We start from the raw sequence: 19,165 nt of genomic DNA on the forward strand, positions 1-19,165 counted from the left end.
TAATATACTGCTGACACCCCTCAAACAGGTCTGTCCTCTAAAGGCAGCATGCTATGGAATCTAACTAGCAGGCCCTAAAAGTGAGTCTCAGTCTTGTCATGGCCACTTACTAGCTTCAGAGTAACTGTGCATGTGCCTTACTCTCTCAGTCCCAATTGTCTAATCTGAGTATTGTGTAAGTACTTGAGCCTCAGTTGCCTCATCTGCAAAATGGGAGTATTTTTTATCCATCTCACATGGTGGTGAGGATTAAATATGGGAACAAAAGGTATTTATAATGACCAGTAATAATAGAAATGGTCTTATTTCTTTCCCCTAATTTTCTTCCCAACAGATCTCTGCTGTCAGCTAGCTGCTGTAATTGTAAAAATCATCAAAAAAAAAAAAAGGCAAATAAACTGAACTCCCATTAGATGTGATTTGTTTATGAATCATGAGAGTTTAATTTGGTTGTATTATTATTGCTGCTGAAAAAAAAATCATCACGAATTTAGTGGTTTAAAACAACACAAATGGTACTCTTAGAACTCTGGAGATCAGAAGTCCTCCAGAACTGTAAATCATGGCGTCAGCAGAACTGTGTTCTTCTGAAGGCTCTGTGAGAGAGTCTGTCCTTTGATTTTTCCACTAGAGGCTGTCCACATTTTTTGCTTGTGATTTCCTCTCTTGAACCTCTGCTTCTGTTGTCATATCTCCTTCTCTGACTCTGCATCTCCTGACTCCCTCTTCCCTTTGTAGGGATCCTTATGATTAAATTGAGCCCACCTGGACAATCCAGGATATTTATCCCATCCCAAGATCCTTAACCACATCTGCAAAGTCCCTTTTGCCAGGTAAGGTAACATATTCACATGTCCAGGAATTAGAATAGGGGCATCTTACAGGGCCGTTATTTCTACTCTGGGTTTTGATATTTTACCAAGAGAGACTATAGATCTAATATCTTAAATCATTCTCCCAAAGAGATCACTGGGGCAGTTCAGATACCATAGAAGGGAGATATTTATTTGAGCATGGAGGGAATTCATGGTTTGCCACAGACCAATCTTTGCCTTTCCAACCACAGCCGGTACAGAAGTACTGGGCAATAATGTTGGCTGGCCATGATGAGCGAGGATCTCAATGTCCTGTGAAACTGCAGCAGGCTCTCTGAGTCATCTAAGAAGGGTGTGATGACCTTCCATCTTGTGGAGAATATGTAGCATTCCAGGTATTTGAAAATTGACAATCTCTGTACTACATTTGGTTGTTGTTTGATTCAGTTCAAAAACATCTGCTGAGGATCTGCTGCCTTTCTTCCCCAATAAGAACATTTGATTAATTAAGACCCTTCTCTTCCCTACCCAAGAGTAGTGGCACACACAAATGGTAACAATGGGTGTACTTTTGGGCAATCTAAATCACTGTCTCCAACCCTTGCCCCAGACAATGTAGCCATTTCCTTTTTTGACAAGTATCTACGGAGCACCAACTATGTACCAGACACTGCCCACCACTTCGAGATATTAACCATTGGCTGAAGGAAAGAAACTCATCAACATTACATTACAATGCAATAGGATGAACAGTATGGCAGAAGAACATGCATGCCATGGGGTTCCCCCACAGGAATTAATGTAAGGTTATCTAGAGGAACGTGCTTTTAAGCTGCAAGAGGAAATTTCCAGACAAGGCAGAGCAGAAAAGGCATTCCAGGAAATGAGGGAGCTAATGCAAAGGAACCAAGGCATGATAGAACACACAGTATTTGAAACTAGCCAGAGTTCCTGTGGCTGAGGAGAAATGGGAGACCCAGCAGGTGAGAAGGTTAGTATCACATTCAAAGGACCCTGAAAAATGAGCTAAATGCAGCCACAGAAACTAGGATAAAGTTGTTTAGCAGGAGAGTGACATGTTAAGATTTTACTTTTCAGGTAATTTAGCAATCTGTGTGGAGGATTCCATGGGATGGGGCGACCTATGGCAAAAAGATAAGGACGTGTTCTAGTGACAAACAATGAGGGCCTTGACTGACCAGAGACAGAGGTGATGAAGCTTAGGGGATGGATTTAGCAAGTAGGGTTAGTAGCCACTTTAATGTGTGCTATGAAGGAGAAGAGTGAGGCAGTGGGAACTAAGGTTTATGGTGTCATGGTTAATGCTGTTGAGAACATCAGAAATAATAAGAAGAAAATACAGTGTGTGTTTTGATAAATGGTGAATTTGAGGTGGCTTTGAGATATCCATATGGAAATATTTATAGGTAAACAGAGAGAACAATCTCGTGAAAAAGGTAGCGGGGGGTGGTATCACAGAAATAAATTTAAAATCCATGAGTGCAGTGGGAACCATGAAAAGAGGCTAAGGCTGAGAAGAGCTGGCAGGAGACAGCTGTTCAGATAGATCCCCTCCCCCTCAAACCGCCCTGACACACAACAGCTCTTTTGCTGCTCTCTCCTCTCTAGAATCTTTCAAACCTTCCATGGCCAACCTCTCCCTTCACCTATTTCAGATGGTAAGTTTGCAGCTTCCTCTTTGCATTTCCTAAGCAACACACTTAGATGGGATTATAAGAAAGACTTCTATTCTTTTCCCTATAACATCTGAGGCATTTTACAGCTTAGACCAAGCAGATTTTTTCTGGGATTTATGTCCAGAAAATAAATGCATGATTTGTGTAGCCAAAGACCTCCAAAGAGACTCTGTGATTATTTATTTTTTTTAGAGTGAAGACAAAGTGCTGGAAAAGCAGAGAAGGGGTGAGGGATGGAGGAGGGATGTGGCATGGAGGGACCCCAGGGCCTTGAGAAGAGGAAAAAGAGCTTATTCCTTAGGATAGATTTTTCCACCCTTCATGATTCTTTCACCACCTTCCAGGTCTTTGTGAAACTCCCCACACCATCTGCACATTTACTTACTTTTTTTTCTCTCTCTGAATCAATTCACTTTTAAACCTGAACACCTATCCAAAGCAAGTAATACCACTTTTGAAAGTGAAGATCCACATCACCTACAATGAATATATAGAGGGACTAGTTTTCAAAGTTAAAAACTTCTGTAAAAAATTTAAAACAGTTACCCTCTGGTTAGATACCACTGCTTGTCTATGGCTATGAACCTGAGAGCAGCTCTCTCTTGGCAAAGAAGTGTAATAAGCAAGCATTAGAAGGCTTTGAAGATACTCTAGTACCAAACTCAGATTTCCCCTGTTAGATAATCAGAGGAATTGAAATAAATTTGGAAAAAAGGACAACCTTCTCATCATGTAATTCACTGTTACTTAATGCTGGTACCACAGGCGGCATTCACCCAATCCTTTGAGTAACTTGTCCTAGGATTAACACTAAAGAAAGGTGAGGAGAATGACTGGGGACTAAAACAGCCTGGAACCAGCTTACGGTATAGAGTCGATTCCCACAGTCTTCCCTTGGTACCTTCTGTAGTCACAATTCCAAGGAGCCCATCCTCCCTGCTGTAAGGAAGTCCCTGAGATCCCCTAAGAGCTATGCATGGAATCTGTAGGCATTTGTATTAGTGCTGTTCTCCTTGGTGAGGTAGAATCTGCCAGAATGATCCACAATAAGAAGAAAGTCAAGGAGGCATGGGGTCAGGGCACCCAGAGGGCTGTTCTTGGCGCAGGGAAAATGAGTTGGATAGAGCCAATGACCTCACATGTCTTGATGGAAGCGAGTAGCATAGCCATAGCCTTTGGCTAATGAGACCATTTGGAAAACCTTATGTGCTGCTAACTTAACAGCAACATCTCCACAGAAGAAGACCCAGCAGGCAACTATCAGGCGCCCATGTGCTTTATGTACAGTGACGGGGACTGGGCCCATCCATCATCAGGGAGAGAGACTGAAGCTTAACAAGGCCTGAGGATGAGGATTTCACATCACTTATTCATCAGTTTGTAAGATCTGACTTTCCAGGATACAACACAAGGTTTGAAGTCATTTGAAATGTTAAAAAAAAAAAATGACAACTCTCATCTTCCCACTGTTACTCTGACAGGGATGTTGTTCTGATCTCTTTGCTTTCATCAAATTAATTGTCCGTTCCTTTGCAATGGCTTAGATACAAGGTTGCAGATACTGTCTGGGAAAGCAGTCTGGCTTTGAATGGTAATAAGGGATGGAGGCATACAGTGGCTGTTCTTGGAAAACTAGGAAGTGATGTGTGTGTGTGAAGGTTTGCTAACCTGTGAAGGGGTGTAACTTAATTTAGAATGTTTGCTTGGGATGTTTGAAGTACATACTAGAAAAATGCAAACATTCTCAGACTTGTTGGAAGGTCATAGTTTAGCCAAATATTGCCACTTTGAATTCAGCATAAAACATCAGAATGTCAGGACTGAAAGGGACCATAGGGACCATCTAATTAAAAGCCCTCATTTTTCACATGAGGAAACTCAGAGGCCAGAAATGATTTGCTCAAGACCAGGCTATGACACTCACAGTAGATTGGGAAATAACTACTTCTCCTTTTCACTTACAGAGCTAAATAAAAAGTCATCCTAAGATGGTAGAAAATATAGCATTCCATGCTGAAAAAAATAAATTATCCAAAATTTAGATGGAAGTTCATTAAAAATCATTCTTCTTATTTATGATGAATAGTTTTTGTCCTCCCTAAATGTCTAGACATTCAATAGTTTTTGTCCTCATAGTGATTAGGAAATTTACTTCACATAGGAGATACAAAAAATAGAGTAAAAAAGGTAAACAATTGATAAGACTGCCTATTTACACACTCCTATACCAGAAACCTTTTCCAGGGCTCCCTTTTTTGAGGGGATATTTTACACTAAGATAAAGGGTATTTCCTGTGAGTGGTCCTGAAACTTGTGTTATTTGATGAAAAGACATGGTCCAGTGACTCCCAAGCATAAGGAGTTGACATTTCACTGAGAAAATGCTCAAGGTCCTAGGCCCTAAGTATAGAGGCCTCCTGACTTCTGTTTCCAACACCCCTTTACCTCCCAATCCCTTGTTAGGATGAAATCCCAGGATTCCACTAGAGAGAAAGAGATTTTAAAAAGAAGACACAGACAATACAATCGGGCTTCAGTTTGCTTAGGCTCTCACTGCCTTTCTTCTCCAAAATAGAAAAGTAATAGAGAAAGCTCAACTGTATATTTTAGACAGACAAAATTAGATGCCATCACCTGAAATGTCTGCTTTTGACCACTTTTCTACCACGCTACCGAAAGTGGACTGCCAGCTAAGGGAGCAATGATCTTTCTAGTAATAACAGTAATAAGCCCTTGGATTTGTACAGAGGCTTGCAATTATAAAGGCATTCACAAAAAATGAGCTTATTTGCTCTTCATGGCCACTCGTAATAAGGATAATTGTCCCCACTCCACAGATGAGGCAACTGAGCCCGGGACAGCTGAATGGGCATCAGTCTTGGGGATTTTGACTTCACGTTTAGCACACTTATCACTACGTGATTTTTCTCATCTACCACTCTACAAATCTACTTTACTGTAGCAACCATACACCGCCCCCACCGCCACTAGAAGGAAATGATGTACTTAGTAATGAACCCAAAGTGCTTAGCACAGTTCTTGACACACAGGACACGCTTGGCATGTGAGAGCCACCATTGAGGAAGAGGCGGTGTGGTGGATTGAGGTCCCAAGGCTTGGGATCAGAAAGATCTGGATTTGAGTCCAGAGTCTGACCTCTCTGGCTAGCTGAAAATGTTTAAAGCAAAACTAGGTCACATGGCTTAGTGTCCCTGAGGACACAGACACCCGCCTCACAAGGCGTAACTGTGAAATGAGATGCAGACACCACGCAGAGCTTAGCACCGTGTCAACACTCAGCGTACAGTAAGGGTAGGGCATTCGATGGGATTTGCTCACAGACCTTCTTGTGCAGAAAGCAAGCCATGTCAGCCTTGGAACCAGATACGAACATTTCATCATTAAACACTTTGCTTTAATTTTTAGCTTTCAGGTGTTCAAAGTTGTCCTGTTTCTGCCTCTCCACTTGGCTTTCTGTGTCTAAGAGAGTTTACAAGAGGGCTCTGTGGCCCCCACAGCTTCTGGGCTCCACAGCAGAGGCCTTGGTTTTGGCCAGGTACCTGTATATGATGCACGCCGTGTTCTGGCAGGTACTGCAATTGTTGAGATCTTGACCAGTTCGATAAAAGTTGCGCCTGCAAGAGAGAGCATTTGCTGGATGAGTCCATGGACAAAATTCCCAGGGGGTGCACACATTCTAGCTACTGGTTTCCTACAGCATAGCATTACCCCTCTTATCAGTAGCAATACTCTAGAGTTGCATAACAAATAAAGAAACAAGAAACCCATGATAAGAGGACCTCACTTTTCTAGAGGGCATTATAAATGTTTAAGCACTTTTGTATCTGAGGTTTTCTTCATGCTGACAATAAGTCGGTGAGATGAGTCAGTTACTTTTACCCCCACCAATAGTGAGGGAAACTGAGGGACCTTGCAAATAGAAGGGAGATTATTAAAACCCCAGACCGTTTTGTTCAATGCATTTCTCCCTAACACTGTAGTGCTTCTTTCTTATAAGGCAATGTTGGGTCTGATTCCTATCAGCAAATACCACTTAATAACTTCTTCCTTCTCCTGCCCTTTTGTTGATTAGCTTTACTCATTCCTTCTTCCCAGGCTTTGGGGGGCACTTTTTCAAAGGACAAACATTCCACACCTAAGCAAACCACTGCCTTCCCCTCCCCAGACTGGTGCTGAGTCACCCAGAAAAGTATTTTGTAACTTTTTCTCTTTGCAGAATTGTGATCTCATTTCAGTTCCTATTTAGTGGATCAGGGATGGACTGGCCATATCCATCCATGTGGTCAGTGGAGGGGGAAGGTCAACGGTAACCTCAAGTTCTTTGTAAAAAGCACACAGATAACTAAAATCCTGTGCAACTACAGCAACTCGCTGGAAGGCTGGAATGGGGGAATTAGCCGTGTGCTCTCATCTTCTGCCGTCATTTACTATCTAGCCACCCCCTCCTGTCTTTATAAAAATACTTTTTGATCCTGTTGTTTTGCTGCCCCCCTTTCTCCGGTCTCTTGATATCTGGACACCAAAACAAATAGCAATGGAAATCCACCAAAGCCTAGAAAGGAACGAAACCACAGAACCTCAGAGACTTTGGAGGCATTATGTTAACAGGAACCAGTGCTCTCTCTGCGCCTGTCCTGGCAAAAGACGTAACCCAGTAGTTTTCAATAGAAACACCTTCACCTTACCCTTCTGTGAGAGCTCGAGCTTTCTCCAAGTCCTGGATTACATTCAAAAGGACTTTAATCTTCTCCTGGTTCGAGTGCAGTGATTCCTCTACGGACTGCAGCCGGCCTTGGAGGTCACAGAGCTCCCCCTGTGCCAGGTGAACTGGATTAATCCCACCCGTCTCTCTGTCCCTCTGAGGTTTGGCCTCCCTTCTTGGAGGAGGAGACGGGAGGTGACTGCTCCCCGAACAATTCTGAAACTCCATGGTGTCTGACTGGGTGGGGTTCTTTGGCGTCTGTTCCCGACACGCGGGGGCAGAAATTGACACGCCGTTAGTTTTGAGGGACAGCAGATCCTGGTGATTGTTACTTGCCGAGGAGCAGTCTGTAGCCCCTCCCGAATGGGCGGGCTGGCTGTGAGAGCCTGGTGAGGGGGCGCTGTGAGTCCGTGGAGGGGACGGGATCCACGTTTCCTTTGACCGAGATGACAGTGGGCCAAGGTCTTTGTCCTCAGCGTTGTCTTTGGGCAAAAGCAATTCAGGTTTAAGTTTCCCCGTGCCTGGCATGTGGCTGGCATCGCTGGTGGCATTTAAGCAGGGAGGGGATCTTTCTGAATCTGAGAGTGGCACTGTTTTCCCATCACCGGGACACACGTCCACCAAAGGATGTACGGAGTTGCTCAGGTCACCTGGCCTGTCCGAACTGAAAGTGGACTTTCTAGCTGCCCAGGTAGGGCTGTGGTAAATGTCATCTGGGACCTGAATGGCAGCCGTTGCTTTCTCTGAGACCTTCCAAGTCCCTGCTTCCAAGCATACGCTAATAGGCCCATTGCTTTGCACCTTGGACATTCTAGGAGGAAACGGGTGGGACACTTTGACTCTTCGAGGCCCATCCTCAAGATGCTGAGCCAATCTTAAGTAGGCAAGGTCCGAGGATACAATGTCCTGTTCGGAGAGGTTGCCGTTGACCTGGATGGCACTTTGGGAGGCTGTTGGCATTTCTACCAGGGACTTGCTGGCTGTGAGTCTCTTCCTTTTGAAAACTGGGAAATGCTTCCTGAGACTGGGGGAGGTTTGGATCGCAATGTTCTGAAAGCCCCCTGCCTTCTGGGGCCTGGGGAAGGAGAGTGAGTAGGTGGGGAGGTGATGGTGCCTGGAGGCCTGAGTCTTGCCCATCACAGCTGGGTCCTCAGAAGCTTGCACATCCACCTCAGCTAGGCCAGGTGGAGTCTTACTGGTCCCATCTTCCTTGAACCGTACCTGCTGAGATTTGCTCCTGCGATGATGAGGTTGTTTCACGAACTCCACTGACTCTAGGCTGTTACGCTTTAGAAGCACAGGCCGCACTTTCATATTTTGCTGGGCCATTGAGCCTCAGTTAGAAGGACTGGGACCATACACTTCTCCAGGGCACATTTCCTTAGGTCTTTGGAGCAGCATCTAATGATAGCATCTCAGACTCAGAGATCTGCCAGCCAGGATGAAGTGGTCCTCTCCTCCGTGTATAGGAAGCTCCGTTGGCCATTCCCAGCCAGTAGATTCTCCTTGGGAGCTATCCGTAATGCTTCCCCTGCAGTTAAAATACTATTTCATCACGGTGATAATTGCCACTTAGATAAACAATGAGTTAGGCTAATCATTAAACATCTCATCTACCAAGAGAGCTGGTGGGCTGTTTATCCAGAGAGGCTGGCAGACAGTTCTGATCCTGGAAGAAGCTTGCTGTCTTGAACAAAAAGACAACAAAAGTACCATTTAGGGGATAGCGCCAGACTCCCAGTGTGTGAATTCCAAAAGAAACCTGCTACGTCCAGAGCATACAGCTTCCTTTCCCGAAGCATCAATTTCCTACTGTAAAACTGTAGGAAACTGAAGCACATCTACTTTCTGTAACATGTAAACTGGTGGGGAAATCAGTAACTTGGGGTCTGGATTCTTTGACAATATATGATGCCCCTAAGGGAACATCCCCATTTGTGTCAATCACAAGTTCCTCCTTTGGGGCCATTGCTTTCTTTCATGCTGTTTCCCTGTTCATCACAAAACCCAGTGGGCTGTGATCAGGATAGGACTGAGGCATCCGAAGGCATTCAGAGGGCAGAATCCCTGTTGGAGTGTCTTGGCTGAAGCTCACATGTAGGCAATGTGAACCCCGTCCACAGCTCTGGAAATCTGAGCGAGAACTGAGCTCACTTGGCCTCACAGCAGGAGTCTGAGGCCTGGCAATCCCGCCAGCAAATGGGAAGCGTCTGGAAGGGAAGAGAGAAGTATTGCAACTGAGAAGGCAGTTCAGACCTGGGTTTCTCTCCAAATACCAGCACCTTGACCAAGTCCATTAGGGTGGCTGTTCTAGGAGTAAGTCAGCTGAAATGCCCCTTTTTCTGTTCCCCTAGTGAGCCAGCCACATTGTGGCTGCAAGACCTTGAAACAAAATGCCTGACTGCTTGGACTGCTTCCTCCTCCCACTCCCAGGCATCACCCAGTGAACTTTCATTCATCTTTGAAGTCCCAGCTTATATGCCACTTCCTCAGGGAACCTTTCCAAGGACTCCTCCCTCATACACACCGTCAGTGCTAGACCACAGCAGGACCCCTCCTGTACCTTCTCTGCACATCCTTCATAACACAAACTGCAGCCATCCCGAAAGAGTCATCTCGTCTGCATTTATTTAGTGTGTAGCTTCCCCACTAACCTGTATAGGCTCAGTCGGACAGGGGCTGGAGGCTTTTTTTTTTTATTTTTTTTAACTGCTTGGGTATTTCCAGCCTGCTTCTGGCTCACTTTGGGTATATAATGAGCATCTGTTGAGAAAGTGGATGGCTGAATAAAAGGCAGATCCCTTGGAAGCCACGGAGGGCTGGGTGTGGTGAGGGGGTCCTAGGGCGTCCTGGTAGTGCAACAGGGCAGTGAGTTACCTCTGCTTTGGCTGCAGGATTTACCTAAGAACAAGATTTTCCCCTAATGTCTTCATTTTTCAATTGCTTTCCAGGAGATGAAGGTGCATAAAATTATCCATGGAAGATGTACCTTGTAGCGAAAACAGTTACCATTTATTGAATACTTATTTTTACCATACTGAGGACTTTACATGCATTAATCATAACAGTTCACATTTTAGAAGTGCTCACTAGCATGCCAGGTGCTGTGCTAGGCACTTTCCAAGCCATAACTCATTCATTCCCTACCCTAGAGAGGTGGATACTATCATTATCCCCATTTTTTAGCTGAAGCTGAGGCCCAGAAAGGTTAAGTAACTTGCCCAAGGACACACAGCTAATGATAGAGCTAGCGTCTGAACTTACATAGTCTATGCTCTTAACTTCTACACCCCATTGCCTTTCCAATTTTAGTATATGTGCACCCTGAGTGAGCACCCCCGCCCCTTTCCAACATTGTATTATCTCACTAATCCTTACAACACAGCTGTGAGTATCGAATCCTTCTTGGACTGATGAGGAAGCTGAGGTTCAGGGAGGGTAAGTACTCCGTGAAGGAGCCAAGATGTGAACCTGGGAGTCTGTGATTCCAAAGCCTGCGTTCTTCCCCACAATGTTTTGAATTTGTCCCCTTGGGATCTGCCTGCATTGTGAGGCAGGTTATACCAGTGATTTGAGAACAGAGTTTGAAGATGTGTGCAGGTCTGGAGAGGTACAGGGGACTGTCCCCTGCACTTGCCATGGTAAAGAAAACCTGATTTCTAGAAGTCCAATGGATCCCACAGCGCGGGACTAGGCAAGTGTGAATGACACCTGGGTTGACTAAAGGATTTTAAAGGAAAATAAAAGTGCTAAGTACTGGGATTATCTTGGAGATAATCGGCTGGAGATAATTCCAGCCAGGAATTATTAGATAATGCCCATGGCAGTTTCGGTTTTTTGGGCTCCCAGCTACTTTGAGAAAGACCAACTAAGCCTGTGAGGCTGGGGCAGTTGAGTGGCCGGTCTGAAAGGGAATATGACCCATCTGTAATGCTAATGAGTTATCAAGTTGTCAGGAGCCTTACAATTACTCCTCACATTCTGAATGTACCTTAGACCTGAGTTAAAACCCTTGTCCCTTCGTGGCTAAAGGGTTTGGGGGTAATACTTATCCTCTCTGAGCCTCATTTTTTTTTTTTTAATCTGTAAAATGCAGATGATGCTCATAGCATAGATACAGATACACGGGTCTAATGGGAGAAGTCAATGAGACATTTATGCAAATCTCTCAGTGTGAAGATCAGCATGCAGTAAGGGGTCAGTATGGGTTCATTATTGCTCTGAACACTGTCATCCTCATCTGCAGCCAGATTTCCTTGTTTTGGGTGCCAGAACAACTCTCCACAGCTTTTCCAGAGCAGGCAGAGCCACTCTTGGGACAGAATCGACAGAGTTTGGGGCAACCATCTCACACTTGCCTCACCTCTCTGAAGAGTGGGGTTGGTTTCTGAGAGTTGCAGCACCGCATAGCTCTGTGGGGAGTTAGCCCTGCCAGTGATGGGCTCCCACACCACTCTGTAGAACGGTCCTGAACAACTCCACTTTCACAATCAGTTTTATGTTTTTCAAAGACTGCAGAATTTTTAGGTCTGGAAAAATCCAGTTGTCTGTCCCTTCATTATTTGACTAAGTCCTGTCTGCATCATCCTCTTCATGCAGTAAGCAAGCCTACTTGGTTACTTGTAGTGACAGGGAGCTCACTACTGAATCTCATAGTAGATAATAATTATTGTTATTAATGGTTCCAAATATGTATTTAGAACTTATTATAACCATGCACTGTGTTATTGACATTTATTCCTTAAAATGGCCTTCTGTGTATGATCCCCATTCTGCAGAATGAGCAGTTAAGACTTGTCAGGTTAAGTCACCTACCTGAAACCTCACAGCTCATACACCAAATGTTTGTGCTACAGAGCCTAGATATTTTGATATCTACTTTTGTGGATTTTTTTGCCCAATTGTCCACTACTTCCTTACTCTCCCTAACTATTCATTCTGGATGAATATTAGCACTTCATTCTGGATAACTTAACTCACTTAGGCTACAATTGTGTGAAGCTGGTTTTCATAAGAGCTAATGTTTACTGAACATTGGTGATGTGCCAGACATTGTGTAGGTGTCTTTCATTTAGTCCTTAACCCTTACCACAATCCTAGAAGCAGGTGCTATCTGCTTTTATCTGCTATTATTTTATAAATGAGGACACTGAGACACAAGATGTTAAGTAATTTGCCCCATCACTCACCTAGTAAATGACAGAGCTAATATTCGAACCTAAGGACTGACCCTGGAGCACGGGCTCCAAACCACTGGACTTTCCCGACTCCTCCAGGACTGGGGAAGGATGAAGCTTCTTGTGTAAGGCTGTCAGACAGTTTCAAAATCCCTCCACATTTTTCTTCTGAAAGTCTGCCATTATTCTGGTTTAGCCCTGCCTTTTCTCCAGAAAATTTATATACCCTTGAGATGTTTGCACTTGATCTTTAAAAACCATTCATTTTCCATTTTCAAGGATATTACATAGTCATTGTCTTAAAAATTCAAATAATGCAGATAATTTAAAAAAGGAAGAAAAAAAAGCACCTGAAATCTCACCACCCAGAAAGAGCCACTCTGTACCACCAATTTGATGATGTTCATTCTAGGCAACTTGCTGGTAACATCTGCAAAATCCATTGCGTGCCTCTTACATACACATGCAGGTTTATAGAAGCCTTTTTTGTTTGTTTGTTTGACCGAACAACGTGGAGAAAGTACCATGTTATGGCATGTAGATTCACACCATTTTTTTAGGTAGGCTAATAGGACTCTGCTGTCTGGTTATCTGGTTGGTTAACAATGACCTATTTGAATAGTATTTAATAGTATTTTTTATAAATATTTAATATTTAGGTTGTTTCAAATTAGTTGGTTTTATTAATGCTGTAAATAACATTTTAAAAGTATGTCAACCTTGGAATTATTTCCTTGGAATAAATTCCTAGAACAAGAATTAGGGGGTCAAAGTACCCATATTTTTTTTTTATTGATATTACCACTCTTCCTTCCAGTAAGTTCTAGTGCCATGTACCCCACTGTTAGTACATGAGAAGGCCTTTTTACCAGAGTCTCTTTGTCGCTGTGTTTGGTAAATTTCAGATGATTTTTTTCATTACTGCCAAACTGGGGAAGAATCGTATCTCACTATTCTCATAATAAAATTTATTTAAGATTGGGCATTTTTCCATATGTCTATTGGTTTATGTTACATTTGGAATGAAAAGTTGAAAGTGACAATTTGAATAATTAAGTCAATGTAGAAACTGCTGTGTCCTAGACATAACCTAGGAAGCTTAGCAAATATAAAAATTTCCACTTTTAAAAAATGAAGAGTTATATATCCAATTCTTCTGCCCCCAGTACCCATCGAGACCTTCGCACAGATATGTCCCCAGGGTACACCTGGCTAAAGGGCATGACCCTCTGTAGGCCTCAGGTCTCACAGACTCCCAGTGGCCATTAATTGATAGGGAGTTCCCTAGCCCTCAGTGATTAGGGCTTAATTAATGTCTTGTCTGGAGTCCAGAATCACTCCCCAGAGATAGTTTCAGTAGTCTGGTGCACACCTAGTGGCTAGGAGTTATTGCTGATCTTTGCAACACTTTATTCTCTCCTCCCTTGACTATTTACGTACTGAACACACACTGACTGTTTATGTTCCAGCCATGCCTTTGGGTAGTCCTTGCAAAATAAGTGCCCATTTAGTAGGCACAGAAAGATTTAGCACTATCTGTGTAGATCAGAAACTTCAGACTTACTCTAGAAGAGACTCCCAGTCCTTTTCTCTGCCATGTAATTAGGCTCTACAATAAAGGGTAAAGAAAAAAAAAAAGCTAAGCTTTAGCTGATGACAGACTTGAGCTAGAATCTTCCATTTTCTGACTGTTAGCCTGGAACAAGTGACCTGGCCTTTGTAAAACTACGCAGAGTTGTTGTGAGGATTAAATGAGATTATCTATATAAAATGGTCAGCATAGTCAATATTAGCTGTTCAGATAGATCCCAACTAGAGACCATGGGGTACATGTGAGTGGGCCTTGGCTCACTTACTTTTCCTTGGGAGAGTAAACTGAAGGTAAATACATGGGAGGAAATGAGCAAGGATAATATTCCCAGCAATCCTATCCATCGCCCTGCCACCTCCGTGCTTTCTGTACCACTTTGGCATTGCACTCATCTCCCTGTGTAGTGACTATCGGCTGGCCTTCAGCTTCCCCAACTCAACTGCAGGCTCCCTGAGATCAGAAGGTGGTCATAGTCCACTTTGAACCCTCTTCTTTATCTCCAGCTTGACACAGAACAGGTGTTTTCTTCTTGTCAAGCAATAAATATAATCCCATATTACCTAATTTACCTTAGGTTCTATGGCATGGAATAGCTGTTGTCATGGAATAAATATTTGTACAACTAATTAATTAGGAGCAAATTAATTAATTCACTTACAAATTGCTTTCCCTTTTAATGATATGTTATCAATGATATATCATGAGTAGTTCTCTGCCCTTTAGGGTACTATATTTGCTCTATTTATGACTCAGATTGAATTTGGTTATACTTTACTGAGGACACGTTATGACCCGGGGACTATGATAAACATTGTAGAGATTACAAAAAAAAGTAACACTTGATTCCCATTTAGTACTAAGGAGATCCCTGATAATGTTGCCTCATGTGGAACGAGTCCCTTGGAAATACTACAAAAATGGTGTACAGAGTTGGGGATGACTTGGAGGAAGATATTTGATTCCTTTTATATTTTCAAATCCTGCTTCAAGTATCAAGGGACTTTACATTTTAAACAGGGTTAGACTTTATCCTCTGGGAGTCAGCAGGGTTTTTTTGTTGTTGTTGTCTTTTTTTTTTTTTTTTTTTCCTCTCTCTAAAGGGCCAGATAGTAAATGTTTGCAGCTTTCCTGGCCATACAGTCTCTGTTGCAACTGCTCACCAGACATTATGGCAGGAAAGCTGTCGCAGACAATATGCCCACAATGGCTATAACTGTATTCCAGTAAAACTTCATTTATAAGACTGGTGATGGAACAGAATTGGCCTGAGGTGCGGGACATAGTTTTCCAGCCCCTGCTTTAGGCAATGGGGAGTATGGGTGGTTTTTGAGCAGGAGGTGCTTGATTAGATTTTTGTTTTTCAGAAAAGGCTCTAGCTGCTGACACATTGCCATCTCCTTTCACCTTCTGTACTTAGAGTCAGTAATAATAACCCTTACTGTTTATACCACACTTGAGCACTTACAAAGCATTTTCAAATCCCACATAATCCCCGCTAGGAAGGTTGGGAATCATTACCCATGTTTTAAGGAAGAGGAATCAGTTCCAGAAGAGTTAGATGGTTTGTCCTAAGTCACAGAGGTGGAACTAGAACCCAAAATCCTCTGACGCCAGCTTGGGGCAACAGTGGAGACCCCCGACCTCCAACTGCCCACTCCATTTGGCCAGCCAGATATCTATTTTATGTGTTGGTTATTTTCCTCCAGCTGAAGGGTACATTCTTAAAAGGAAGTAATTTGTCTCATAGTCCTTTTATATTCTGCAAAGTATGAGGCCAAGATTTTGGGGGAGACACTTAAGAAATAATTACTGATCACTCATCACTGGATCTTGTGGTTCTTCGCATTCAAGTTTCGATTCCCTTCCATTTAAATTCAGTTAACTGCTTGGTCAGATCTGTTGGCAAGTATTACTGCTTATCTGTCTGAGATTGAAGAGTTAATGTTTGTAGTCCACGCCTTTGTTTGTCCTTCCAAATGAAAAATACCCCAGCAGGTTTCTCAGTAAGGAAAAGAGAGCTGGTAAATTTTTGGGGTCTGTCTGAGTCTACACTTTCCCCAAATGGTCAAGAAGCCAAAGGGAATTGGCTTTCTTTTTGCCTTCTGGAATTACTAAGCATAGGTGTACTTAGGGGCAGAATTAGACACCAAAAAGCAAGGTTAAGATCAAAACTCATGTATTTAGAGTCTAGAAAGGTATTCGATATGTAGTGATCATGAAACCTTTTTCTCATTTCTCAATGTGCCATGTTTGACCTTTTCTCACAATTTCTGCTATTTATACCTGTGTCTCCATTATCTATCATCCGCACCACCAAAGAGAGGTCTCCGTTTTGCCCCCTTTACCATCCATCTACCACACAGCAGCCAGAGTGATCTTTATGAAATTTAATCAGATCACATCAGAGCCCTTTCTGAAACTCCCCAAAGATATCTTACTGAATTTAGAGGAAGGTCCAAACTCTTTACAAAATCTGCAAGAACCTACATCACCCGGCCTTGACTACCTTCCTGACTCCATCTCATGTCATACCACTTTCACCGTTGCCTTCCATGACCTGGATCCCCCAGTCCTGGACATGTAGGATTCATTTTCATCATCTAACCTTTGCACTGGCTGTTCATTTTGTCTGGACTACCCTTCTCCCAGATCTTTTCAAAGTGGGTCTCTAACTGATGATGTCTCAGCTCCAAGAGTGTCCTCTCCAGGATGCCCTCCATAACCTCTTCTCCATCCTTTGTGTCCTCTGTGGCCAGTACCCTATTTTTTAGCTTCTTTATGTATTTGTTGATTGTGTCTTTGTTTGCATTTATGGAGAACCTCAATAAGCATTTGCTGAATGAATGAACAAATGAATTCTTATCATTAGAGTCTTCAAGGAACCATTCAACCTTAAAAATAGAACAGAGAACTTTAAACTTTTGACCTTAAGAACCATTTAATTCAATGGTTTTCAGATCTTCTTTAGCAGTGAAATCATATTTCTAAATCCAACCTTAAGCCCAATCCCAATATCTGAGACAGAATAAAGCTAAGCTATTCTAGAGAAGGGGGTTGCAGTGCTCCTCCATTCATTCTGAGTCACAGCCTGGAATCCTAGGGCTTAAGCAAGCCCATGTTGAAAATGACTGAAGCAAACCCCCTCATTCTACAGATGGGAAAACCAGTGCTTAGAGCAGTTCTCCTCTACCCAAAAACTCTTCAAGAAGAAAAGGGTCACTGGTTTGCATCCTAGTCCCCAGCATGGTTTCTGGCACAGAGCAAGAGCTCAGGTAACATGAGTTGAATTGTTTAGGTGACACACTGAGTTGAAGGAGAAATGGAATTGGGTGCCAAATCTGGAGGCTCTGATCTTCCAATGCAGCAGTGAGAACAGTAGAGGGACCATAGCTTCCATCTAGTTAAGATTCAGGTGCCTCGTTTGGAATCAGGCATAGTGGACAAAACCAGCGTTATGATCCCAAAGACGTCTCACATGGATGGAGAAGCCACTAATGCTATTATTTTGTACCTCTCCAACCCTCTGATTCCATTTGTGAAAGAAAGCAGGGAAGATAGTATTGCCATCTCCTTTTACCTCCTCTTTATTCTTAGTCTCTTTCTTCCTCCTCTTTCTTTTCTAGAAAATTATAAAATGATACAGGCATGCAAAACAGCATAGAGGAGAGTATAGTGAACGAAACAAACAATGTGAACCCACACTTAGCTTCAGAGAGAAAATGTTACAAATCCAGCAGAAACCTTCCTCCTCTGTTCTTTCTCCTCACTCCTTTAATCCCTTCTTCTGTCTTCCCTCCTTCTCCTCTTCTGTTTACTCCTCCCCTCTCTCCCGATTTCTCTCCTCATTGCCTCCCCCAACTCTCTTTGCCCTGCCACCTCTCTTGTCTTCTGTATCACATTTTTTTCCTCCTCATTCTTGTTGCTTCTCCCTTTCTTTTCTTCCCCATCAGTCCCTTCTTTTGCTTTCTTCTCTCCTGCCTCTTTAGTGAGCACGTGTGGGTCTGCGACTCATTCCTATGGCTGTTCACTGTCAAGGATGGGAGCTCAGCATCTCTTGGAATTGCTTCTCCTACAAATCTTAGGTTATCTGCCCTTGCAGTGATAGTTCTTTGGCCATATATCCCCCTGGCTAGAAACACTGGGTGCTTCTGCTGTTACTTCTGAAAGATCCTGTCCAGCTTGCTTTCTCTAGGGTGAAATTTTACTATAATTAGATGCAAGTGCTGGACAGTTTGTCCAGATTTTTCTCATAGAGGAAAGAGCAATAACCTGATACATCTCCATGTTTTACTCAGCATTTCCAGAACATTCTTCTGATATTTCTCCCTGCATTTCTATTTCTCTATATCATTGGGGACATTTTCTACCACTTTTCAGGTTATACTCTGTTGACTTTGAAGAATTTGACTTATTCTTCCTGGGACCAGATACTGGGAAAACTGCCTGCTCAAACATATGGGAGAATCTTTTGGACTTATCATTAGAGGAATAACTCTATATGTCATGAGGGAGTGGGGGTTCAGGGTTGAGTGATTATGCCTCACCTCCTTTATCAGCTCAAAGCCAGAAAAACCAACAAATAGACCATTGATTTGCATTCCTATAAACAGATTCATTCATAGGGTATAGTTGACTGAGGTCACTTCTAGGTTCTTTTTCAATGTTGAGACTTTGACACTTCCTATTTCAGTAGTGGGGGGCGATGATCTAGTGGCAGTGAAAGGCAAGAAACTCCTTCCCCATTAGTAGCACCTTCTTTGGTTCTGTGGCAGCTGGGAACTCTGTTACCCTCTTATAGTCTGAGATTAAATGCGGCAATTTCATCCTGCAGGTTATCTACAGCTGTTACGAATACATTGGAAAAGTCTTCCCATTCCAAAAAGATTTATGTTCCTGTGTGAACCCATCCAACACATTTGGTTGATTAAAATGCTGTACTTAGACTAAAATAAGAATGGCTCCAGTGACCCTTCCACACTCTTTAGTAACAATGCTAATGTTTTCACAGTGTTTTCAGCTTTACTAGCCAATTTTGGCCTTACAACAAGTTCTGCCAAGACCAGGCATTATCACTTCCATTTTGCAGATGAGGAAACTGTAGAAGGAAAGATTTGACCAAGATGAGTGTGGTCTGGCAGTACCCAAAGACCTCAAACCTTTAT

The 19,165-nt window shown here is 43.0% G+C and overlaps 2 protein-coding genes across 3 annotated transcripts in view; one reads left to right on the plus strand and one right to left on the minus strand.

Annotated features, from left to right (window-relative positions):
* The window catches only part of DOCK2 (dedicator of cytokinesis 2), a 408,294-nt gene that overhangs the window by 204,817 nt on the left and 184,312 nt on the right, over window positions 1-19,165 (plus strand).
* Window positions 1-19,165, minus strand: part of INSYN2B (inhibitory synaptic factor family member 2B) — a 30,451-nt gene that overhangs the window by 9,928 nt on the left and 1,358 nt on the right. Inside the window, exons 1-3 of one of the 2 annotated variants that reach the window (XM_032851777.1) lie at window positions 10,137-10,199; window positions 7,219-9,445; window positions 6,073-6,147 (exon numbers count right to left, since the gene is read on the minus strand). In XM_032851777.1, coding sequence (XP_032707668.1) covers window positions 6,073-6,147; window positions 7,219-8,564 — 1,421 coding nt within the window. In that variant the 5' untranslated portion in view covers window positions 8,565-9,445; window positions 10,137-10,199. Of the gene's footprint in view, window positions 1-6,072; window positions 6,148-7,218; window positions 9,446-10,136; window positions 10,200-19,165 lie in introns of those variants that run through there. The other variant, XM_032851776.1, reaches the window with a different exon arrangement.

The sequence above is a fragment of the Lontra canadensis genome, unplaced genomic scaffold, assembly GCF_010015895.1.
Source record: "Lontra canadensis isolate GAN:19392208 unplaced genomic scaffold, GSC_riverotter_1.0 scaffold5, whole genome shotgun sequence".
NCBI lineage: Eukaryota > Metazoa > Chordata > Mammalia > Carnivora > Mustelidae > Lontra > Lontra canadensis.